Source organism: Chiloscyllium plagiosum, chromosome 4, assembly GCF_004010195.1.
Source record: "Chiloscyllium plagiosum isolate BGI_BamShark_2017 chromosome 4, ASM401019v2, whole genome shotgun sequence".
In the NCBI taxonomy this organism is placed as follows: domain Eukaryota; kingdom Metazoa; phylum Chordata; class Chondrichthyes; order Orectolobiformes; family Hemiscylliidae; genus Chiloscyllium; species Chiloscyllium plagiosum.
In genome coordinates this window covers 60,404,321-60,430,787 of record NC_057713.1, presented here as the reverse complement: position 1 = coordinate 60,430,787, position 26,467 = coordinate 60,404,321, and the positions used below count along the sequence as shown (strand labels likewise).

At 40.0% G+C, this 26,467-nt stretch overlaps 1 protein-coding gene across 5 annotated transcripts in view; it reads right to left on the bottom strand.

The window, feature by feature from the left end:
• Positions 1 to 26,467, bottom strand: part of spidr (scaffold protein involved in DNA repair) — a 267,753-nt gene that overhangs the window by 108,581 nt on the left and 132,705 nt on the right. For 2 of the 5 annotated variants that reach the window (XM_043688286.1, XM_043688285.1), the window contains exon 9: positions 20,638 to 20,781. The exons of the other annotated variants lie outside the window; for them this stretch is intronic. In XM_043688286.1, the coding sequence (XP_043544221.1) occupies positions 20,638 to 20,781 (144 nt within the window). The remainder of the gene's footprint in view (positions 1 to 20,637; positions 20,782 to 26,467) is intronic. 5 annotated transcript variants of the gene reach the window in all.

Below are 26,467 nucleotides of genomic sequence, written 5' to 3'. Positions count from 1 at the left end.
AGGAAACCATTATTCTCAATACCACTTGGACAGGATGTCTATCACACAGTTAGAATTTCCCCCCAAGCATCTTATAAAATTAATATGGCTGACTCTGTTTAAATATAACCTTTATGTCACTGATGTTCTGACATCTGAAAATAATTTGTGCACCTTCTGCACATCCTTTCTTTCGAGTAATACCTTCTCATTGGGTAGCCTTGCTCTTGTTCCTCTCGAGGTTTTCTGGCCCTTCAATGTCAGTGACTGCCTTGATCCATCTGCCCCCTCTCCTTCCTTTTCACTTGAGAAATCTCCTTTGGAGTGACCCTCAGGTTAAACTACCACCAGTCATCTCTCTATTGAGAGAGCAGCTCTATGGCTTGGTAAGCCAATGGCAATTTGACTTCTACATTTTACTACCCCTTTGGCCTATGTTTCCATCTGTTTCAGCCTGCCCTATGATTCTTTCTTCGTAGCTAAAGAACCTCTCTCTAATGACTTCCTAACAGCTGAACATCTTCCTGGCTCAATATTAGATGCTTGCTAAGAGTGCTCAGAAAACAAATTTCCCCTACCTCTCATGCAGTCTCAAGCTGCAGACTTCAGCTCCTCAATATGCTCAGAATAATTTTCCAGATGGATATCTTGAAATGAGGGACCTGACTTTACATCGCTATGTCAATTATACAGCAGATTGGAAGGAGCATCTATTTGCACACAATGATGAAATTCTGCCCAGAGTAAACAACGACTGATTGAATTTGGGTAAAGACATTGCTGGATAGAAAGGTATGCAATCCACAATGAGTTTTGTTAGAAGACACTAATATATTGGCATCCTTAGAGAAACCTCCCCCATCTAATTTCATATGATCACCATCAAGTTCGATGAATGAAAGCAATGATGACTGTAACTACTGCCACTCAAATAGAAACTGCTGTAATTCAACAAAGTCTTTCTTAGAATTCCATTAGATTAGATTAGATTAGATTACATTACAGTGTGGAAACAGGCCCTTCGGCCCAACAAGTCCACACCAACCCGCCGAAGCGCAACCCACCCATATCCCTACATTTACCCCTTACCTAACACTACGGGCAATTTAGCATGGCCAATTCACCTGACCTGCACATCTTTGGACTGTGGGAGGAAACCGGAGCACCCGGAGGAAACCCACGCAGGCACGGGGAGAACGTGCAAACTCCACACAGTCAGTCGCCTGAGGCGGGAATTGAACCCGGATCTCTGGCGCTGTGAGGCAACAGTGCTAACCACTGTGCCACCGTGCCGCCCACAAACAGTGGGAACTCAAGTATCAGCAGTTATTAAGTGGATTTGCTGCCTCTTTCTGTAACACTGCAAAATAAGCAGAAAACTTTAAATACAGTGCAGCTAACAGCATCTACCTCAAATTATTTTCAGACATATGAGTCATGAGTGAATGCTGATACTTTTTTATTCACATTACTTTAAGTTAATTTCTTTATACTGAAAGTAATCTTTTAATAAATCAATCTACTTTTCACTTGTGGACATGACAGGTGTACGTCTTGGCATCGAATGTAATCAAGTTGAGACTGAAATTCGACCTCCCATCCAAAACCAAGACGGCCTCTGCATGAGATTTTGAACTCAGCTTCTCTGCCATTGAAATGTTTCCTCCTGCTTTTATGCCTTCCATTTCCATTGAATTGCCAATTTAATTTTCCTCTTGTAATAACTCAGGAAGCCCAACTAGAAAGGAACATCATTTCTCGTTGAACACTACTCCTAGCATACATTGGCTAGTCAGAACCCAGGACAGACTCATTCCTATGTCTGCCTCTTTTTTAAATTAACATTTTCAGCCCAGTGACCCTTCTTTAGAACATTATTTTTTTTAATTCATTCATGAGATGTGGATATCACTAGTGAAGCCTACATTTTCTTGCCCATCCCTTATTGCCCAGAGGGCAGTTAATTGTCAGCCATATTGCTCTGGGTCTAGATTCATATGCAGGCTAGACCAAGTAAGGAGTGGCAGTTTCCTTCCCTATAGGATATTTAGTGAACTATATTCTTTTTCCAACAATGGTTTCATGGTCATTATTAGACTTTTAACCCCAGACTTCAAATTCCATCACCTGCCATGCCCCAAAACCATTACTATTAAGCCATTGTCTCCCCTCTCTGGGTCAGCTTTATTTTGTTTTTATCCCTGTGTCTGGTTTAAATAATCTTTTAATAACATAATACATATTGTGCACACCCAACCCAATTAAGATTCTTTTTCTATCAACCTGTTTAGAGAGGTTTTACACACTTCTGGAGCAGGTGGAACTTCAGCCCTGGACTTCTGGTTGAGAGGTAGGGATACCACTCCTGTGCCACAGAGCTGCCTCTGGGCTGTTCCAATTTCACAAAGAAATTTGAATCCCCTCCTCCAATTTTCATAATTACTTGTCACAAAATAAATCTGCAATCAAATTAGAACAGCATTCCATAAATAATTTATAGAACAAATATAATATGAGACAGCTCAATACTCTCCTTTATAAAACTCTTAATACATTAATGAAAATTTAAAAGAATCATGAAGACAACATATGATCAGTGGACTGCAATACAAAATATAGAGTGCAGTAGGTCGCACATGTTAACCAGTATATTCAAGAGGCCTGCATTTCACAAAGTATTATAATTATTCTTAAGTTGAAAGGACCATAGTTGTACAATACTTTTATTTTACTTCACTGATTTTTACATTTTTATAAATTATGATTACTTGCTTTATGAGCATTGTCATTACAATTCAGCACGTCACCATGATGATTTGAAAGAAGACCATCTGACACAGGAGTAGAATTATGCCATTCAGCCCATCGAGTCTGCTTCACCATTCATCCTCAGCTCCACTTCCCTGCCTTATCCATGTGCCCTTTGATTTGCTTCTTGATTAAAGATCTGTCTATCCCACTCTTGAATATATCTAATGACCCAGCCTTAACAGTGCTCTGCATTAAAGAATTTATTTGGAAGAAATTCCTCCTCATCTCAGTCTTAAATTTGTGACCCCTATTTTGAGATAGTGCACTCTGATCCTAGTCACTCCCATAAGAATAAAGAACCTTGCCACATCAACCCTGTCAAGCCTCAGAACCAAGTCAGATTTCCCGCATTTGTAGCTCCTGATTCTCGTATTATTACTCCCAAAAATCTTATATGTTTCGATAACGTCACCTCTCATTATTTTTTATTCCAATGAGTATAGGCCCTGTCTACTAAACCTCTTTTCAAAAGACAGTCCCTACATACCTGGCGTTAGCCAAGTAAAGCTTCTCTAAACTGCCTCCAATGCCAGTATATCTTTCCTTACATAAGGGGTTGAAAACTGCCCAGAGTATTCCAGCTGTGGTCTGACTAGTGCCTTGCATAGTTATAGCAAAATTTCCCTACATTTATACCCGATCCCTTTTAAATAAAGGCCAATGCTTCATTTGCCTTACTTATTAACTGCTGAAGTTGCTTGCTAGCCTTTCGTGATTCATGAACAAGGACTTCTAAATCCCTCTGTTCTGTAAGTTTCTGCAGTCTTCTTCCATTTATATAATATTTAGCTCCCCAATTCTTCGTGCCAAAGTGAAGATTGGTATCATCAATTTTTTTCTTGACTATCAGTGATTTGAAGTCCCGCTAAACTAAAAGGCCTTAATCTCTGGAAATTTTGATGTAGAGGACATCTTCCCTGTTAAAACAATCAATTGTTCCTTGTTGTATCTGGAACCATGGACAATGGTTGTTCCTTCTCAGTTGTGGCCTCCCTGAAGTTGCATGTACACATAATCTACGTCAGCAAAACTTTGTTCTCAGTCCGCGTGTGGATTTACGTTGACACATATAAACATTATACTTCAACATATTTACTGGCTTGGTTTCTCTCATTCACCCTAAGTGATTGGCATGATCTCTTTCAGAGATGTTGAGGCATTCTTTCAAGGAAGGGAAGGAAGTCAAATATTCAGTTCGAGCTTATATCTTTCTTGTTACCCAGCATATAACATCAAATTTCAATCTTTCATTGTTATTTGCTCACTAAGCGGTGTTGTGTTCTGAATTACATCACCTATAGATTTGTCATATCTGTATTTGTGGGATATGCTGTTCAACAAAGGTCAAGGAACATTTGTGCCAACCTAGTATAGTCACAGGTACCCATTTCATTCATGATATGAAACACATTTCTTATGCTAACATAACTAATCACAATGGATTTTTTTTTATTTAGGTTCTACCATGAGTCCAGTATGTCCTATGACATCATCTACCAACTGTCCTTTGAACACTTGTTCCTTAATATTAGATAGCCTAACTCCTTTTGCCATTTGAAGACGAATAAGGTTAACACATAGGAGAAAGTGAGGACTGCAGATGCTGGAGATCAGAGCTGAAAAATGTGTTGCTGGAAAAGCACAGCAGGTCAGGCAGCATCCAAGGAGCAGGAGAATCGACGTTTCAGGCATAAGCCCTTCTTTGACCTGCTGTGCTTTTCCAGCAACACATTTTTCAGCTAAGGTTAACACATGCTTTCCTACTTAAGAGTGAGAATGCTTAATTTTGAAGTATAAGCTTTATACTATTTGGCATCCCACATGTTGGAAAATTATTACACTATACCTTTAGTCTCGTGTTTTGCCTCCTGTACCATTAAGTTGCACTGCTGTCAGCTGTAGATCATGTTATATTAATCATGGCTCATTACCTGATAGCATATAATGACAAATTTGAAATTTGTCAGATGACTGTTGACACAAACATCAGCTTTCGAGATATAGTCTGAAAAACTTATTTCTCCAAGAAACATTTTAGGTTTTTCTTTTAATATAAATTGTTCTACTTTATTATGTTGGTCATGTGACAAAGGTTCATTATACATAGATATTACAATGTGGAAATCTGGGCTCTGACAAGAACAGAATCATGTACAGTTTTAAGGTCACTAAGTATTCATTTTTGAGTTCAGAGTATGGTAGCAGATTGTCTCGAATTTAGTTCACATGAGGTTTTAAAATAATCTAGCCATCATTTAACGCTTTAGAAAACAAGGATAGAAAGGAGGGAAAAAAACTCTCTGCCCCTTCTGCACATTTTCTGTAAGTCACCAACTGTCATATATTAAAACATTCATTTTTACTGGCTGGACACTGCTCTGTGCATTCCTTTGTTCCACAGCACTAACAAGGACTTTTTAGTTTTTGTATAGATGTTCTAATTATTGTTCTGAATTTTCATATCTGTTATTTGGGCATTTGTATCTTGAGAACTGAATGGACTCCGCTCATCTCTTGTTTTTCTCCTTCTGTTAGGATTGATCTGTGTTGCTTCCAACTTTAGCTTCACTCACCAGCCTCTACCACTTCCTCTGACATCTAATTCCATACACGCGACACCCTCTGTGTGAAAAACTTGCCCCTTAGCTCCCTATTTAATCTTTCCCCTCTCATCTTAAACCTATGCCCTCTAGTTTTAGACTTGCCCACATAAGAGAAAAGACCTTGGCTATTCATCCTATCCATGCTCCTCATGATTTTATAAACCTTTATAAGGTCACCCCTCAGTCTCTTACACTCCAGGGAAAATAGCCCCAGCCTCTCCCTATAGCTCAAATCCTCCAATCCTGGCAACATCCTTGTAAATCTTTTCTGAACCCTTTCAAGTTTTATAACATCCTTCCTATTGCAGGGAAACCAGAATTGCAAGCAGTATTCCAAAAGTGGCCTGACCAATGTCCTGTACAGCTACAATATGACTATAAGACCATAAGATATAGGAGCAGAAATTACACAATTCAGTCCATCAAATCTGCTCCACCACTCGATCATGACAGATCGGTTTTTTAACCCCATTTTCCCACTTCCTCCCTGTAACTTTGATCCCCTTTGCAATCAAGAACTTATCTAACCCAGTTTTAAATATACTCACTGACCTGGCCTCCACAGCCTTCTGTGGCAATGAATTCCACAGATTTACTACTCTCTGGCTAAAGAAGTTTCTCCATATCTTTGTTCTAAAAGGTCTTCCCTCTATTCGAAGGCTGTGCCCTTGGGTTCTCATCTCTCCTGCCAAAGGAAACATCTTCACAACTTCCACTCTGCCAAGGCTGTTCAGTATTCTGAAAGTTTCAATCAGATCCCCCTGAACCCTCTAAACCCCATCAAGTATGGTCCCAGAGTCCTCAAATGTTCCTCATATGTTAAGCTTTTCATTCCTAGGATCATTCTCGTGAACCTCCCCTGGACCCATTCCAAGGCCTGAATGTTTCCTGAGGTCCGGAGCCCAAAATTGCTCACAATACTCTAAAAGTGGTCGGACCAGAGCCTTATGAAGCATCAGCAGTGCATCCCTACTTTTATATTCTAGTCCCCTCAAGATGAATGCCAACATTATATTTGCCTTCCTAACGACCAACTCAACCTGCAAGTTTACCTAACAGACTGGGTTAGGACTGGGACTCCCAAATTTCTTTGCACTTCAGATTTCTGAACTTTCTCCACATTTAGAAAATAGTCCATGCCTCTATTCTTCCTATCAAAGTGCATGACCTCACACTTTGCCACACTGTATATCACCTGGACCTTCTTTGCCCACTCTCCTAACCTAAACCTTCCTGCAGCCTCCCCACCTCCTCAATATTATTTGTCCCTCCACTTATCTTTGTATCATGTGCAAACTTAGCCAGAATACCCTTAATTCCTTCATCCAGGTCATTAATGACCTCCCAACTGCTACACTCAATGCACTGACCAATATAGGTTGGCCTTCTTCATTATCATGTCTACATGAGACTCCACTTTCAAGGAACTATGAACCTGAACTTCAAGGCATCTTTATTCAACAATACTCCCCAACACCTTACCATTAAGTGCACAAGCCCTGATTTGCCTTTCCAAAATGCAGTACTTCACATTTATCTAAATTATCTCCATCTGCCATTCCTCAACATTCACCCAGCTGATCAAGATCCCTTTGTACTCTGAGGTAATCTTCTTCACTGTCCACTACACCTCCAATTTTTGAGTCATCTGCAAACTTACTAACCATATGTTCACATCCAAATCATTTATATAAATGATGAAAAGCAGGAGACCCAACATTGATCCTTGTGACACACCGCTGGTTACAGGCCTCCAGTCTGAAAAGCAACCCTCCACCATCAAGTCAGTTCTGTATCCAAATGGATAGTTCTTCCTGTATTCCAAATGAGCTAACCTTGTTAACCAGTCTACCATGAGGAGCCTTGTTGAACTCCTTACTGAAATCCATACAGATCACATCCACCAGGAGAAAGTGAGGACTGCAGATGCTGGAGATCAGAGCTGAAAATGTGTTGCTGGAAAAGCGCAGCAGGTCAGGCAGCATCCAAGGAGCAGGAGAATCGACGTTTCGGGTATGAGCCCTTCTTCAAGAATCAGGATTCCTGAAGAAGGGCTCATGCCCGAAACGTCGATTCTCCTGCTCCTTGGATGCTGCCTGACCTGCTGCGCTTTTCCAGCAACACATTTTCAGCTCTTATCTCCTCTTCTCCTTTTCATCCTCCACTAGTAGCCAAACAAGCTTTAACACACTGTGGAAGTTCATAATGGAAACAACTTGTACTTGTATAGAACATCTAATCCAATAAAACATCTCAAGGCACTTCAGAGAAACAATATCTAATTCATTTGATGGGAAGGCATATAACAAGATAGGAGGATAGATGTGCAGAAGCTTGATGAAAGAATGAGGTTCCAAGAACCATCTTAAGTAAGCAAAAAGAGGTGGAGAAGTTTAAGAAGAGGAGTACAAGTCTTAAGGTTCAGACAGCTAAACACAGATATGAATGGTGATTTATAATATAGGATGCTCAAGTGACCAGCACTCAAGGAACATAATTATGGTCACATGCACATTTCTAAATTTTGCCTACCATTCACCAGACAAACAAGGAATCAATAAGTGATGGGGGATGGCAGAGTTTAGTAAAAAAAAAAGTTATGGTCAGCTACAAACATTTTGATTTAATCAAATACATTGCTTTATTATAGAATCCCCTACAATGCAGAAAAAGGCCAACTTGCACAACTTTGGAATGTGGGAGGAAACCGGAGTACCTGACAGACTTGGCAGCATATGCAATCTCCAAGAGGCTGCAGTCAAGCACAGGTCCCTGGCACTGTGAGGCAGCAGTGCTAACCACTGAGCTACTGTGCCACCCACTTTACTGACTTCTACCCAGTATCACGCTGACTATTTAATAAGATCTATAAGTTTGGGATAAAAATGTTTCTATGAGATTGTGTGTTTTCTATCAACTAGTATACTGAAATATCAATTGCAAAACACAAAGCAATAAAAATGTGGCTTTAGCTAAATTTGCTACACTGAAAATTTGAATGGAAATCAAAATGTGCAAATTTAACTCCAATATAAGACCTGCTGTGGTCTGCTTTCAAGATTAATCACGTCACTTGTAACCACAAAGTATATTAAAAGTAATGCAGAAAGGTCAGATACAGACACTGATATAGTTTTGCGTCTATGAACATTGAGAACTTTGTTATATAATTCTGTCATGCCATCTGCAAATGTTATTCACGCCTTCAGTCTAATAGGCACAAATATTTTATCTTTTCCCCTATCAATTATTTCCATTTTAGCACCAGTATGGTCAAAAATATCAACAATATTATCACGTAACAAACTGAAAACAAAGTGCAGAATACCACGTTTATTTTCAAATTTAGGTGTTACCTATATAGCCAAACAAATTTAACACATTTAATAGTTTTCACACAAAATACATTCACAAGTACAGCCTCGAAATAAACATGATCATGACTCCATGTGATTGTTTTCAATTTTAAAGTTTTCATTTATATCAGATTAAATACAACTCGAAACTGCGCTGACTTTCCATTAAAAGTTGCATAATAATTTTTAACAAAAAACAAATTCTAATTTCCTCCATGCAAATACATAGATCATCTCTTCACAGGAAATTCCTATAGGTCCCATTATTTCCAGCAGACACACAAATTGCAATAGGAATAAGAATTCACAGCCCAGTTTGTTATCCACTCATGAGATTTCTTCGATTTTATGAACTACACGGGAAAAGAACATAAAGCATTTTGATTTTGCACTATTACCAGCTGTCTGACCTGCATGGATCTCATATTACATAACATTACCTACAGTGTGGAAACAGGCCCTTCGGTCCAACCAGTCAACACTGACCCTCCGACGAGTAATCCACCCAGACCTATGGGCAATTTAGCATGGCCAGTTCACCTGACCTGATCCAATTCACATCTTTGGATTGTGGGAGGAAACCGAAGCACCCGGAGAAAACCCACGCAGACATGGGGAGAATTTGCAAACTCCACACAGACAGTTGCCCGAGGCTGGAATCGAACCTGGGACCCTGGTGCTGTGAGGCAGCAGTGCTAACCAGATGTGGCCTCCTCTATATTGGGGAGACAGGCCGCCTACTTGCGGAGCGTTTCAGAGAACACCTCTGGGACACCCGGACCAACCAACCCAACCACCCTGTAGCCCAACATTTCAATCCCCCCTCCCACTCCACCAAGGATATGCCCCTCACCTTGACCTCTTTCCACCTATCACATTTCCGATGCCCCTCCCCCAAGTCCCTCCTCCCTACCTTTTATCTTAGCCTGCTGGACAAACTTTCCTCATTCCTGAAGAAGGGCTTATGCCCAAAACGTCGATTCTCCTGTTCCCTGGATGCTGCCTGACCTGCTGCGCTTTTCCAGCAACACATTTTCAGCAGTGCTAACCACTCAGCCACCGTGCCGCCCGCATGCAAATGTCTGAAAGCCACTTTAGTACTGAGTAGTGAAGACACTTTCAGCAGCAAATGGCCAGACTCTCTCATGCCTTGTCATGTTCCAGAACATTTCCATGCTGCCTTCAATTAACATTGACTCTGTTCGCACTGATTACTTTAACTTTACATACCTAAGCACCACAATAAGCAATCTGGCACACAATATTGAAATCAACATAGAAATGTGACAGCCATAATGTCCATAATGAGAAATACTGTGGAACAACAGCAACATACTTGCATTGTCAGCCTAATCGCCCACAATGATGAGTCCATAACAATGCATACTAGTCAGGAAGAAAGGCTGAATACTATTCACCTTTGAGTCCAAGAAACATTCTCCGCATCCCTTGGCAGAACGAGTTCAGGAACTCACATGTCCAGGAGCACGCTAATTGCATCAATGTGCAATCATTGTTACCTGTGCTGCTCTTTTACGACCATTTGATATGGGACGGCTATATATCAAAGACCTTTTCCACTGAAAATTGGGTGAGGACTTCCTTCTACAAGAACACCTGCAAGCAAAATATGAAGCTAGCGAACACTGACAACTAGTTTCCACACTGTAGGGAATGTAATCTAATCTAATCTAAAGACAGTTACTGATGGATTTAATTGTTCATAGACTGGCACTAGAAGAGGTAAGCAGAAACAGAAGACTCAGCTGACTTGAGTAGATGGCGCAGAAAAAAAAAGGGCAGGGAACTCTTCACCTTATCAAGCCACTATTCACTGCAGCAGAGACTGCCGTACCAGAGTGGGGATCCTTGGCCACACATGATGACTCTTAATATAGAATTGACCACCACAGTACAAACCATCATCTTTCACAAGAGACCATACTGAAGGGACTCTATGATTCTATAAGGCTACCTTTATTATTCATAAAAGATGGACAGAGATATGACTAAAATGTATAATGTATTATTTTTATTTTGCAGCTTGAATTCTAAAGTGGAGGTAAATGGGATTTTGGTCATCAGTCCTGTGAGGATCAGAAACTGTTTTTTGAAGAGAGAGTTCAAACCAGACTTCCCAAAAATACAAATGATTTCAATTGAATTACGAGCAAATTAATTAGGCAATCCGAATACTTACATTTTTACTAAGGGGAATTTTTACAAGCCACAATAAAGACAGGTGGCAAAGGGCCAAGCAGGTTAAGTTAAGGATAGTTTCTTCGAAGGAGAACAACAGTTTAGCTTTTGGTAGCCTTCAGGCCAACAGGATTGGAAGGAAGTTTTAAGCTGTTTTAGCAGCCTCAAACTAGTCAAAATCAATGCAAGGTCAGTGAGATAGCACGGCTCTGACTCTTGGGGGAAGTCAGTAACAGAAAAATTCTCATCTGGTGAATGTGCAGTATGTTGGCAAATGGAAATGCTGGAGACCTAGTCAGTTGAGCAAAAAATTTGGCGGTGAATACATAAGTGACACTTCACAGGGGCTGAGTATCTATAAATGATATTGCTGGGAAAATTAGTTGAATCTTTATTTATTCTGTTGTTGAGAAGGATATTGTCATATATATAGCTTTGTTTCTGATTCTTGTGTAAAACGCGACATTTTGAAAACTTCTGTTGAAGGTACGATGGCAACCTCATGTAAACATATTCAGTGACTGACCACTATGGTCACCATACTGCGCAATGATCCATCATGCCAGGTTTCATTCTAGAGTTTGACTTGTCTAGTATGACCATCAGCTGACATATAAAAGATGCAAGAATACATAGTGTATTCAGGAAAATATTCTTCAGTTTTATATTTGCAGTGCAATGAGAAAGGATGCAGTGCTAGAGTTGATTCTGAGGAGTTGAGAAAATCAAGTGTGTCAGAAGTGAAACATTTGTGAACAGTGATCAGAAGGTTATGACAAAGGACAAGGAGCCATCTAGGATAAAAACCATTCAATTGGAGCAGGTTGGCAAGTGGGTAAAGCTCTAACAGAATCATATGGGTGGAGCTTAGAAGGGATGGAAAACATTCATAGGAATTGTCTGTTGGCCTCCAAACAGTCCTGTCAGGGTAGGAGATGGTATTAAATAGGAAATTACTGAGGCGATACAATAACCGTGGGTAATTTTAATGTACATAGAAACTGGGCAAACTTCGTTAGCAATAATACTGTGATGGATAATATTGTAATGGAGCATGTAAAAGATTTTTTTTTAAGACCAGTACATTGAAAAGCCAAATTGAGAGGTAGCTATCATGGATTTGATTTTGTGCAATGAGAATGGGTTAATTAATAATCTTATTGAGAGCAGTTACTTCAGGAAAAGTGACCATGACATGATAGACTTCTTCATTGGGATAGAAAGTGAAATAGTCCAATCCAAAACTAAAGTCCTAAAGCTTAACAAAAGAAATATAGGTTCGAGGGGTGTGTTGGCTGCAATAAACTGGGTAACTTCAATAAAAGCATGACAATGGACAGGTAAAGGTTAATGTTTAAGGAACAAATCCAGCATTGCAGCAGTTAAACATTCCTTTTGGGCAAAATAACTTGGCTTTCACACTCAATTTTTCACCTCTTAATCAAACTCTTGGTCCCTTCCTGATTTGTAAACTACTGCATTCCAAGGCCTCAGGCTTACTATTTTACATGGCACCTTTTTTGATCTAATTCTATCCTTAATTCTTGTTAGCCATGGTTGGGCCTGTGGGTTGCAAGAGCTTCTACAAGTATGTAAAAAGATAAAGATTACTGAAGACAAATGTGGGTCCCTGTCTGTAATGAGATAATTAATAATGGAGAACAACAAAATGCCAGAACAATTAAACAACTACTTTTGTTCTGAATTCACAAAAGAAAATATTACCTTCCACAAAAATGCAAAGGAAACAAGGGTTTATTGAGAAGGAGGAACTGAAGGAAATTAGTGTAACAAAACGTAGTGCTATAAAAATGAAATGGAAACCTCATAAATCTCAAAGGACTGATAACTACATTCCATGATAAGAAGGAAGTGACCATGGAAATAGTGGGTTTGCTAGTTGACATCTTCCAAACATCTGAAAATTCTAGAATAGTCTCGGCAGACTGGAGAGTGATAAATATAATCCTGTCAGGAAGGAAAGGGGGAAACTAAGAAAAAACAGGTGGGTTTGCCTAAATTCAGGAGGAGAGAAAACGCTGAAATTCATTATGAAGATCGTGATAAGAGAACGCTAGTACACCAGTCATTGAAAGGGAACATAAAGATGCAGCAAGGAAGTCAAATGATATGATGGTCTTCATTGCAAGAGGATCGGAGTACAAGAGCAAGGACATCTGAATGTAGGTGTACAGGACATTGGTGAGACTACACCTTTGGAGTATTGTGTGGCTTTTATGTCCATGTTGAAGAGGAGATATACTTTCCACAGAGGAAATGGAGCAAACATTCACCAGATTGATTCCTGGGATGTAAGATTTGTCTTATGAGGAGAGATTAGGGTTGAACCAGGCCTCTAATCATTGGAATCCGAGAGAGAATTTCAGTAAACATACAACATTTTGACAGGGCTAAATGGAGTGGACATAGGGATGATGTTTCCCTTGGATGGGAATTCCAGTGCTCCTGATCTCAGGATGTAGAGTATGCCATTTCAGACTGATCTGAGGAAAGATTTCTTCATATTTCCAGAAGCTCAAGATGTCAAGGAGATTGGCAAGAAAATGGGAGTAAATTTATTCAGAATTTATGCTGTATTCTAAAATGCATTACACAAGAACACAACTATCATGTTATAGAAGAACTACACATAGTGGTAAACCATTTCAGACTGGACAATATCATACAGAATCCTCAGGAGTCAATGTTCGGATCCTGCTTTTCTTCATATATATCAATGGCCTAGACTTGGCTGTATTGAACATGGTACATAGAACAATACAGTGCAAAACAGGCCCTTCGACCATCGATGTTGCGCCATCCTGTGAACTATTCTCAGCTCGTCCCCCTACACTATCCCATCATCATCCATGTGCTTATCCAAGAATTGTTTAAATCTCTCTCACGTGGTTGAGTTAACTAAGTGTATGAGTATGTGGTATAATTTCAAAATCTGCAAATAACACAAAAGATGGAAATATTGTGAGCTACAAGGATGACAGAAATAACCTTCAGGAAAGTAGTCATGTTAAAATTTAATGCAGAGGAAAGTGACATCTTACAGTTTGAAAGGAAGAACAGTGACGGCAATATGAAATAAAGACTACAATTCTCAAGAATGTGCTGGAACACAGAGAACTGTAACAGGAAAGTTAATGAGGATCCTAGGCTTTCTAAGCTAAGTAATGCCATCAGAGTAAAAAAAGACATTATAAACTTTTACAAAATACTGGTTTTGATCTCAACAGCAGTACTATGGCCACTGTATTTCCATATTCTGCACACAATATCTTAGGACAGATGTGAAGGAATCAGAGACAGTGCAGAAAAGATTCTTAAGAATAATTCCAGGGATGGGGAGCTTCAGGTGCATAGATATATTGCAGGAGTTGCAGCTGTTCTCCTTTGTGAGGAGAAGGTTAAGAGGAAATTTGATAAAGTTGTTCAAAATAATGAGAGGTCTGGACAGACCAGATGGGGAGAAACCATCCCACCCATGAAAGGATTGTAAAACCAATAAAACCCCATTAATTTAACCTGTTTGGAAAAAAGTAGCAAAGGCAGCAAGTGGAACTAAAATAATTACATAGTAGGTGTTGAGGATCTGGAATCGACATCTCGAGTGTGTAGTGTGGCAGCTTCAAACATTACTATCAAAGGAGAATTAGATGATCATCTGAAAAGGAAACATTTACAGGGCTACAAAAAAAAAGATGAATGTGTGGGACCAAGTGACTTTCTCTTATAGAGAACTGCCCTGCAACATAACCATTCTATGAATTGATAATGCTCCACACCTACCACATTATTTTTCTATGAAAGAAATAAAGAAAGTAAGGATCCTTGTCCCTTGAGCATTGTGTAAAAAAAAATTTGTCCAAAAAGCAAATCCAAAGGACTGATTTACAAGAATACAATTCTGCAGTGAACAACAATGTCTTTTAGTATCCTGCTGCACTGACTATGCCTGTCTATGTAGGCAGTATCCCAATGCCTTCATGATCAGTGTATTAAGGACTGGCTCATGGAACTATGCTTTTAACTTTGGTATTTAGGTTTGAATTCAGATCACGGTGAAGTGTCCCATCGGCAGTCTTCTCTCCCACCATAAGTTAGCATCTCTTGGACAAGTGGGGGGAAAATTAAAGATGGAATTTCGAAGGAAATATATTTATTACAATGCTGCTACGAAACAGAAGACACAATGAGAATAATGGAATGATCAGGCAATTTCTACAGATTTTCTATTAACTCTAGAAAAATACTTACAGATGAAACATCTTTCAAAGTACACATCATGTACATTCTCCCCATGCACACTGCATCTTCTTGCCATTTCTGAATGGGTTTCCTCCAGGTGCTCTGGTTTCCTCGCTCAGCTCAAAAATGTGCAGGCTAGGTGGATTAGCCATGGGAAATGCAGGGTTACAGGGATAGGGTAGGATGGGATGGGGGTGGGGGGCCTGGGTGGATGCGCTTTGGAAGGTCAATGTGGACTTGATGGCCCAATAGCCTGTTTCCACACTGTAGGAATTCTATGATATGATTCTATGATCATACTTTTTAGTTATCTGTCCCAATATCTCCATGTGGCTTGATGGCTAATTTTGTTTGATAAGTAATCCTATGAACCATTATTACATTAAAGCTGGTATAGAAAAGAAAGTTATGTTTGTTGAATCCATTGAAATAGTACTTCATTGCATTCAGGATTTGTGATGATCACCAACTTTTTTAATTTGTACTGCAAGTACAAAATGACTTTCCAGGTTTTCTCCATTCATTTCCTTTCCTGACTCTGCAGTGCCAAATACTGGAAACCAATCCCTGTCATAGATCCATATTCAGCCTTTTAATTGTCTCAGAGCCAAGATGCAATACTAATAGATTCACTGCAGAAAGCAGACATTAAAACCATTCTTGCACCACATAGCTGTCTTTCACTTCACTACTACAAAATACTGCATGATATTATGAGACCTGTCCTGAATCCTTACTTTGATACTAACTAATTTCAATAAAAACAATATACAGCAAAAACAATAAATTCTGAAAAACGCCCAGACTGCATAATCTCAGAATAAGGGGTTTCCCTTTTAAGACAAAGGTGAGAAGAAATTTACTTTCACATTGGAGAATCACTAAGGGAATCAAAGGTTATGGGGATAAGTCAGGAAAATGAAGTTCAGAATTATCACCTCAGCTATGATCTCACTGCATGGCAGAGTTGACTTGATGGGCTGAACAGTTGTCTTATTTAATTAAAAATAATTTGGCAATTCATTATTTGCAGATTAGAGTCATACTCACCAAAAAGGAAAGATGTTTGGAATGGTTTAAGGTGAGTCATTTGAGTTTCAGAAGATTATTACAATAGTTCCTCAGGCAAGTACCCTAGGCCCATGTTTAACAGATTCATTGCCTTTTTGATGTTAAGGGCAGTCATTAACACCTTACGTCCTGCTTTGTCTATGCTTGGACTAGGATTGTAATAAAGTAAACAGCTGAGTGGCCTTGAAAGAACCCAAATTAAACATCAGTAAGCAGGATTTTGCTTTGTAAGTGCCACATGATAGCACTGTCAGCAACACCTTCCATTAACTGGCTGACATTCAGGATGGGCAGTAATTGGCTGGAATAGATTTGTCCTGATTTTTGAAGTTACTGGTTGATTTTCCACATTTGTAGCAATGCTGGTACAGCCTGGTTGAGGATCTGGCTATCTTTGAAGCATAATATGTCAGCTCTATTGCTAGGATGTCACCAGGGTCAACACTCTGTACAATATCCACTTCATTCAACCATTTATTGATATCTGGTGGGATAAATTAAATTGGCTGATTAACTTGCCTGAAAGAGTGCTATTCCAGATAAACTAAGAGGTTCAAAAGCATTCAGGACAATGCAGCCTGCCTGATCAAAATTCCATTCACTGTCTTAAACAATCACTCCCTCTACATGACAGCAGTGAGTATCCCACAAGATGCACTGCAGTAATTCCACAAGGTTTGGTCTAAACCAATAACCTCTACCATTGAGAAGTAAAAGAGCAGTTGACGTAAACACCATCACTAACACCTGTGTTTTTGCCTCAAAGTCATACACCTTCTTGGGCTTAAATAGATTATCATTCCTTCACTGCAACTAGGGTAAAATGCTGAAACTCTCTTCCTAACAGCACTATGGATACCTACATTGCATGGACTACAGGGGTTCACCACTACCTTCTGAAATGCAACTACTGATGTCAGTGATGCTCACATTCCTATATAATATAAAAACAGAAATCTGAAAATTAGTTTGTTCATTGAACCCTCCCACTTCTTGGACCTACTGAAGAACAAAAAAGTCAACATTTGGAGGCTTCTTTCAATAGGATAGGGATTGTGGTGCAGAAAGGAAAATGGCATTGAGATAGAAACCAGTTCGCTCAATGTTATTGAATGGCAAGACAGGTTGAAAGGACCAAATGGCCAAACCTTAAGTCCTATATTCATCTGACCCATGGGATAGTCAAGTTTCTTGCTCTACATTTTGCCATGCAGAAATATGCTTATCTGGAATGACGTTAGTCAACTCGGATTGAATGATGTCTTATACTCTGCTTTCCCACTATAATTTGACCAAATACAACTGCCCTGTCATTTTAAACTTCTGAAATTCTGTCAGAAGAAAATCTGTGGAGAATTATAGCCAAGGCCAGAAGACTCACAGCAAAGTTAATGTTTAAGCATATTCTTTAATCTTTCTGGTGATCAAGGAAGAGCAGGAAATGTCCACTAGGCCATACAAGGAAACCTTCAGCCTATTAGGTTTCCTCACACAACCAGATTTCGCTTTTCAGTAAAGAAATTTAGGCCATAATCAAGTAACCCAAGGTGAACCACCACACTGTGCTCCCCACCCGTCCCTCAGCCAGTTTTGGAAGAAAGTGAGCAAGCTAAATATGATTAGGCTGATTAAAATGGTAAACCTTTCTGCTGCAATTCCCAATTAAAAATGTCTCTTGATTGGCATCATCAAAATTGAGCACTTGGCACTAACTGTGAAGTTAACTACATTACATTGGGATTGAGAGAAGGTGTGTTTCAAAATAAGGATTCCAGCATTCTAATAGATGACATATCATCCACATCTTGGTAGATTACCCAAATTTATATCCTTAAGATCCAATTGAAATTCAGTGAACACAAGTCGATGACAATTATTTAATTACTGTCACTTGTTTGGATAAAATGCTCCCATTTTTTGGGGTTCAGGGGCATTTACGAAAGTGTTGGTATTTTTCAGACTCAGTAGGATTGAGCAATGAGAGGCACCATTCCAGTAGTGAAAATTGGATGAAACAAACCATTTGCAACATTTGTTTTGTATTTGACACTGCAAGAGCTTTCTGACCACGTCATCAAGACTACCTACTTGGATCCCTATTAAATTGCTCAACTCTGCCCTTGCCTCCCTTTATCTGTTGAAACATTCTTTCATGTCTGTGCTACTTGTAGATTTGACTATTCCAAAGTTCCCCTTGCAGGTACTTAAGTTTTCACCAAACAGAAACTTAAACTCAAACAAAACAGTAATGGCTGTCTCCTAACTTGTACAAAGTCCTATTAATGTATTACATCTAGATTTGCTAACCCACAATGGATACTGGCCAACTGCTTGAATTTTAAAATTCTCATCCATGTACACAAGTCTCTTTTCCTTCACTCTTATTCTGGTCATGCTGCTTTAAGCTGTCTTAACTGTGAAATTCTCTCCTCAAACCTCCCATCATCTTGGTCTTTCTCTCTCAATTTTTCTTTAAGGTACTTAGCTCTTTGGTCTAATGTTTTAAGAACCTCCTTTTGTGGATTAGTGTCAAATACAATTTGGCACCATTCTTGTGCGTGTAGAAACCCAAGTAACAAAGGTGGGAACATGCATTATCAATGATAAAGCGATTTTGATTTTTTTTTTGTCATTGCTCTTTCTAGCAAAATCATGGCAAAAGCTCTGCTCAGTAATAGTAATTATGAATATCAAAAATGATAGGAATGCATACAATATACATCCAAAGTTTAAACAGGCAGAATGAAAGAAAACTTAAGAGCAATTTATACAAACTGAGTCCACCTCAACTGAACCATCTATAATATCTTAGCAGATTCAATAATTCAATTTAAGAGTAATTTAATCCATGCAGTTTATTTTTCATCCATAGTGGTAGATACAAGGACAAAATATGCCATTACCACATAACGTAACACTGCTTCCACCGAGTGTATGTAGCCCCTGAAAAAGCTACATTCAAAGTTAAAGTTCCAGACAAAATAAAATTTGATGAAAAAATGGATTCTACAACCTATTAGAAAATTACTTCCCCCCCACTTAACTTCTATGCCCACTGGACATGAGAAATGCTAAAAGACACTAATTTTTATTGTCACAGTACAGGTCTTTGTGGTGTGAATTGACAGCACAAAACTGCACTAATCAGCACTAACTTTGTCGTTAAACATGAAAAAAGCCACAAGATGACTGATGTAAGAAATGGAAATGTCATATCCGTTCTAACACCAAGTGGTTCAGTTTGGCTGAGACATTTTACTAGGCCATCATGCAGGGAGCTTTATTCTGCAACCAAATGAGCAGTGTTTGATGCTGACCCAAAATGCAAAGCTCTAGCTCCAACACACAAAACTCGACGGGGAGACCAACTCAGTACAGTATACATAAACACATTATAGTACTGTTCTATCAAAGCAACATGTTTTAAGATCAATTTTGTTTAGGTTAAGAAATTCATGTACTGAACACTTTGGAATTGTAGTTGGCACAGTTTTAAGCTATCAGGAGAGTAGACTTGAAAAACGATGTCAGAGAGTTCTTTACAATAGGTTTCAGTTCACTTAAACTGGGTTACATATCCCCAAATCCAATATACGAAACAGAAGTTACCTCACACCAAGAACACATCCTGTCATAAAGTCTGCAGAAAAGAAGTTCATGGTCTGTCTATAGTACTTACAAATGCCCACCAAATTACAATGGATGAGTATCTCTCACTCAAACTTTTACGGTACAGTCATATTACCTATACTCTGTGTGTAATCCTATTAAACAAATCCTTAAATCTAGATATTAAATTTGACAGATTATAGAATTAAGATAAAATTGAATTGTAATATAAAATTTTGAATAATCTCACGATACTTTTTTATTGATCGTCCAGATTTAATATAAAGTAACTGCAGTGAATCAATTTTCTAGAGCTCAGTTTTAATCAATTGCTTTATTATACAATTCTTGTGCAGCCATTAATTCATTGAAAACTAAGAAAACACTAGCTAGGTTTTGGCAAACTATACTTAAAAAGAAACTGTCTGACACAAAAAACAATTGAAGGCAAGCCATCCATTGTGGGTACATAAAAAGTCAGATGACGACCACCATGTTGACTTCATGTATAAATGATGAATGATGCATCTTAGGCTTACCATTCATTTGTAAACAAAAATATTTTTATGAAAACAATAAGTCATTTAAAAATGTTGATGGTCTTATCTTAATTTGAATGAAGCAGCAAAATATGCAAAGCATTTTCATTAATCACGTAAAGCTGCAAATAAACCATATGTTATCATGCAGAAAAATATCATTTATTAGCCTGATTTTGCATTCAGTAAATGATAACTATTGTCACTAACCTCAAAGGAACCAGCCCGCAAAAATTCAATGATCTCTGTGACATGGATTTCACCTTTCCTAATGCTAAAATGACTGTGATGCCAATATCGCTGTACAGAAGCAGTGAAACCATCAATGAGTTAAGAATTTCCATCCACAGAAAACTAGTAAATAAAATGCACAGATCAATCCATTATTAAATAATTTTACTAAACACAAAATAAAAATTGGAGCATACATTGAATTAAGTGAAAATTAAGTTAGTCTTATTAAAAAATTAAAACCTGGAATTATTTTCCTAATTTAAACATTAATTTTACAGGGCCAGAGAGGTTATTCAGCAATAATTAGGATTTAGTGTGCCAGAAGAAAAAGCAGCAAAAAATCTCTTTCAACATAGTATAACATGGGTTTTTAAGAGCAAGATTAGAGAACAAAGTGAAAATTAACCTTAATCTAGAGGATGTCTAAAGATTCCTACTTTTGAAGAGTTCTGTAGCATTGCAGTAATGTCATTCACAATCCAAGAGACCCAGGCTGATGCTCCAGGGACAATATCTACCACAACATATTGGTAATATTTAAATTCAATTAATAAATGTCAAATTAAACGGCAGGCAAATCATGAATGCCATAAAAAGCAAATCTGGTTCATGAATGCTGTTTAGAGAACCATAGAATTGTAGAAAACAGGAACATGTGTAGGCTATACATTCCTGATGAACAGCTTATGCTCGAAACATTGACTTTCCTGCTCCTCCAATGTTGCCTGACCTGCTGTACTTTTCAGCAACACACTTTTTGACTGTAATCTCCAGCATCTGCAGTCCTCACTTTCCCCCGTTCAGCCCTGTAGGCCTGCTCAGCCATTCAATAAGATCATGGCTGATCGGTCAAGTCAGGAACCTCTGCCTGCTTTCGTCCCACAGGTTTGAAGGATTTTATTTATTGTCATGTGTATTTCACAGTGAAATACATTGGAAAGCTTTTCCATCATCACCCTATGATCAAGTGCTATTTAGAATAGTATAGGAATAAGAAAATAAAAGATATAGCTTAAAGAGAGTCTATCCGTCCTGAGTCTGCTCATCATCGACACTTGCGCCACCAGCCCCCCTCCACCACTTGGCTGTCGTCTACACCAGACCCAAAAACTGTTGAAGTCACCACCTTTCGTCGCTCAGCTGATTCTCTGCTGATGCCTGCGCTGGACCCACCAATATCAGAGTCGCATCTCTCGCCACTGGATTCACCTCACTGTCAGCATGATGCCCTTCCACCATTGCGTCATTGTCAGCATTGCTGGACCCAACAGCAGTGAAGACCCTGATTTTCGGGCACCATCTTTTGCCGCTGGACCTACTTCTCTAATGTAGCAGCAAATTCTGATACCAGGTCCTGTGCTTGCTCCAGAAAACTAAGTTATGACACACTCAAGTCTGTTGTGGGCTCACCTGTCGCTGCCACAAGATCCGCACTGGGCTCACTCACTACAACCATGAGGTCCACCATGGGATCCCTCGCTGCCGCTGATGCCATCCAAGCTCAAGACAAGAGGTAAGTAAAGGAAATCAGGAAAAAAAGAACAAGAAAACACAGAAAAAGTTGTAAAGAAAGAAAAGAAACGTGTTCAGAGTGGACTAGCCCCAGCTCAGGAGCCCTATTCCATTGCTATCTTGGTCTTTGCTCTCTGTAGACCAAAGAACTATACCTAGCTTTTTCTTGAAAACATTCACTGTGTCTTCCAATCTTACTGCGGCAGAGAATTCCACAGGCGATGTGGAAAGGATGGAAGGAAATCTGCTTTCTTTACCTGATCCTGTCTAAGTTTCTTAACATGCACAACAACGTGATTCACTCGAAAGCATGCTCTGAAACTACCTATCATGCTACTCGGTTGTATCAAGTTACTGTAAGCTCTTAAAAAAGGAATAAAACCAGATGGATCAGCCAGTGTGGGTGATGCACTACAGACGACAATGGCAAACTCTGCTGTTTCTGCAAAGTCCTTCCGACTAACATCTGCCAAAATTGGGTCAATTTTACTACAGACTGTTCTACCAACAATCTGACATAGTCACACATACAAAATTAGCTTACAGATAATTCCCAATTCAAAATTCATCACCATCTCCAGCTATGTTTTACTCTACCAGCAGGAATAATTTTCACAGAGTCAGAAATTCCTACAATGTGGAAGCAGGCCATTCAGCCCATCAAGTCCACACCAACCTTCCAAAGAGCATCCTACCCAGACTCAACTCTCCCAACCTGTAACCCTGCATTTACCATTGCCAATCAACATAACCTGCACAATGTTGGACTGAGAGAGGAAACTGGAGCACCCAGAGGAAACTCACGCAGACACAGGGAGAACATGCAAACACCACACAGACAGTCACCCAAGGCTGCAATTGAACCCTAGCGCTGTGAGGCAGCAGTGCTAACAACTGAGCTGCCTATTTGGTCTGCTTGGTAGAAGTCCAAAGAAGGTATACAGGATTGATTCTGGGTGTAGAGATTTTTTTCTCTGAGGAGAGGTCGAGAAGATTAATCTTGCACTAATTGGAGTTTAGAAGAATCAAAGAAAACCTCGCTGAAACACAAGATCAAGGGGCTTGGCAAGTTAGATACAGAGCTCCTCACTGGAGAGTCAAGAATCAGAGTAATCTTCCATTTAAGATAAATATGAGAAAGAATTCTTCACAGAGGCGAGAGTGTGTTGCTGGGAAAGCACAGCAGGTCCGGCAGCATTCTAGGAGCAGGAGAATCGATGTTTCAGGCATAAGCCCTTCATCAGGAATGAGGCTTCTGGGTCGGGGCTGAGAGATAAATGGGAGGGGGTGTGGTTGGGGGTAGGTAGCTGGGAAAGCGATAGATGGATGAAGGTGAGAGAGAAGGTAATAGGTCAGAGGGGACAATGATGGATGGCTCTGGAGGCGGTGCCGACTTGGAAGCTTGGGACTGGGATAATGTGGTGGGTGGGGGGAAGTGGGGGGGGGGGGAGAATGAGAAAGCTGTTGAAATCTTAATTTATACCCAAGTGGTTGTAGGGTCCCAAGGCAGAATGCGAGGCGTACTTCCTCCAGACGTCAGGTGTTAGTGGTTTGGCAGTGGAGGAGGACCAGGACCTGCATGTCCTTGATGGAGTGAGAGAGGGAGTTGAAGTGTTCAGCCACGGGTCAGTGGGGTTGGTCGGTGCGGGTGTCCCAGAGATGTTCTCTGAAACGATCTGGAAGAAGGCGTCCTGTCTCCCTGATGTAGAGGAGATCACACTGGGTGCAACGGATGCAGTGGATGGCATTAGTAGAGGTACAGGTGAATTTCTGGCGGATATGAAAGGGTCCCTTGGGGCCTTGGATGGAGGTGAGGGGAGTGGTTTGGGTGCAGGTTCTGCACTTCCTGCAGTGGCAGGGAAATGTGCCAGGAGTGAGGTGTGACGTGAGGAGGGAGTTGCAGAGGGAATGGTCTCTCCGGAACGTTGATAGGTGTAGGGAGGGAAATATATCTTTGGTGGTGAGTTCTGTTTGGAGGTGGCGGAAGTGGTGGAGGATAATGCAATGTATGCGGAGGATGGTGGGGTGGAAGGTGAGGATCGGGGCGTTCTGTCCTTGTTTCATTTGGGACGTTGAGGTTTAAAGGTGGTGGTGCATGAAGTGGAGGAGATGCGCTGGAGGGCATCGTCAACCATGTTGGAAGGGTAGCTGCAATCATGGAAGGAGGAGCCCATTGGTACTTTCTGAGGTGGAATTGGTCATCCTTGGATCAGATGTGGCAGAGGCAGAGGAATTGGGAATAAGGGATGGTAATTTTACAGGAGGTAAGGTGGGAGGAGGTGCTGTCTAAATAGCTGTGGGAATCTGTGGGCTTGTAATAGATGTCTGTGGTTAGTCAGTCGCCAGAGACAGTGATGGAGAGGTCCAGGAAGGTGACGGAGGTGTCTGAAATGGTTCAGTTGAATTTGAGTTTGGGGCGGAAGGAGTTGGTCATGAATCAGTAGAAATCTTTACCACAGTGAGCTGCTAAGGCTGGGTTGCTACGAATATTCAAGACTGAGATAAAATTAGAATAGTTAGGTGGTTGTTTTTGACCTGCAAGTTTGTCGATCTCTATGACTCTAGCCAGATTTTTGTTCAGCAAGGAAATCAAACATTATGGAAAAAGTCGTGAAATTGGAGTTGAGGATTATCTGATCAGCCATGGTCTCATTGAAGAGAGAGCAGGTTTGATGAGCTGAATGGCCTACGTCTACTCTTATGTCTTATGGTCTCAAGCACAGGTGACAGTACAACTCTCCTCAACATTGATTCCAAATCCCACAAAGCATTATATCATGAAGTCAAATGTGGACAAGGAAAGATCTTGCTGATTATCAACTATTGACACCATTCAGCTGATGAAGCAGTACTTCTCCACATTAAACACTAAATGGAATAAGCTTTGGGGGCTGTCAAGGATACAGAATGCATGCTGCGTGAGAGACTTGAAATTGATCACCAAGGATGGCATGTTAGCACAACTACTGACCATGCACAGTGAGTAAAGCTCCTAGTCTGTGTCAATGCCAGCTGGTAAGGAAACCAACAAGACAAGAAAAACAGTCAATCTCATCCTCACCAATCTATCTGTGATAAATACATTTGTCCATGACAGATTTGCTAAGGCTGCTAAGTAATAATGATCCCCACGAAGCATTTGTGGAGACAAAGTCTGGTATCAACATGGAGGAGTTTCTAGATCTGTTTGAAATCGAACACATTGAGTATGGTGGTGGAGCCACATGACACAATCAATAGTATATGCAAAATGAAGACCACGCTTCACTTGCACCAGGCTTGTGCCTACCAATACAGTCAGAGACAGAAGCGTCGACTGGCACATTTGTCAGGACAAGGTCAAGTATGTTTTTTTTTCCCCCACTTAATGGATCACTCACCATCTGCTAAAGATGCATTCAAGCAACTATGCCCTTCAGGAGTCAGCCAGTTGTTCATAATTGTACTACAAAACCACATTAGGTGCAGAACATTGTTCTCAACATAGACCATAAATATACATATATATTCCCAATAATGCAAAGTAGTTGTGTAGCTTCTGCTCTCCACTACAAATTCTGCTGTCTCAACCTGCTCCACGAAAATGAACTAAGGAACAAGTATGTGAAAATTACGATAGGGCTGCCGCTTCATTGGTATGTGAGATACCTCTCCCAATATTGCACAATGCTCTAGTTGCTAATGAAGAAACTTGTCAAGTCAAATTACTGCACTGTTGTCATTCCTCATGTTTTCATCAGTGCTGGTCTATCCAGATCCATTCCTTTCATCACAAATTGTAGTCGAGTCATAGAGTCAGAGATGTACAACACAGAAACAGATCGTTCGGTCCAACCCGACCATGCCGACCAGATATCCCAACCCTATCTAGTCCCACCTGCTAGCTCCTGGCCCATATCCCTCCAAACCCTTCTGATTCATATACCCATCCAAATGCCTTTTAAATGTCGCAACTGGCTAGCCTCCACTACTTCCTCTGGGCAGCTCATTCCATACATGTACCACCCTCTGCATGAAAAAATTGCCCCTTAGGTCTCTTTTATATCTGTCCCCTCTCACCCTAAACCTATGCCCTCTAGTTCTGGACTCCCTGACCCCAGGGAAAAGACTTTGTCTATTTATCCTATCCATGCCCCTCATAATTTTGTAAACCTCTATAAGGTCACCCCTCAGCCTCTGATGCTTCAGGGAAAACAGCTCCAGCCCGTTCAGCCTCTCCCTTTAACTCATATCCTCCAACCCTGGCAACATCCTTGTAAATCTTTTCTTTCAAGTTTCACAACATCTTTCCGAT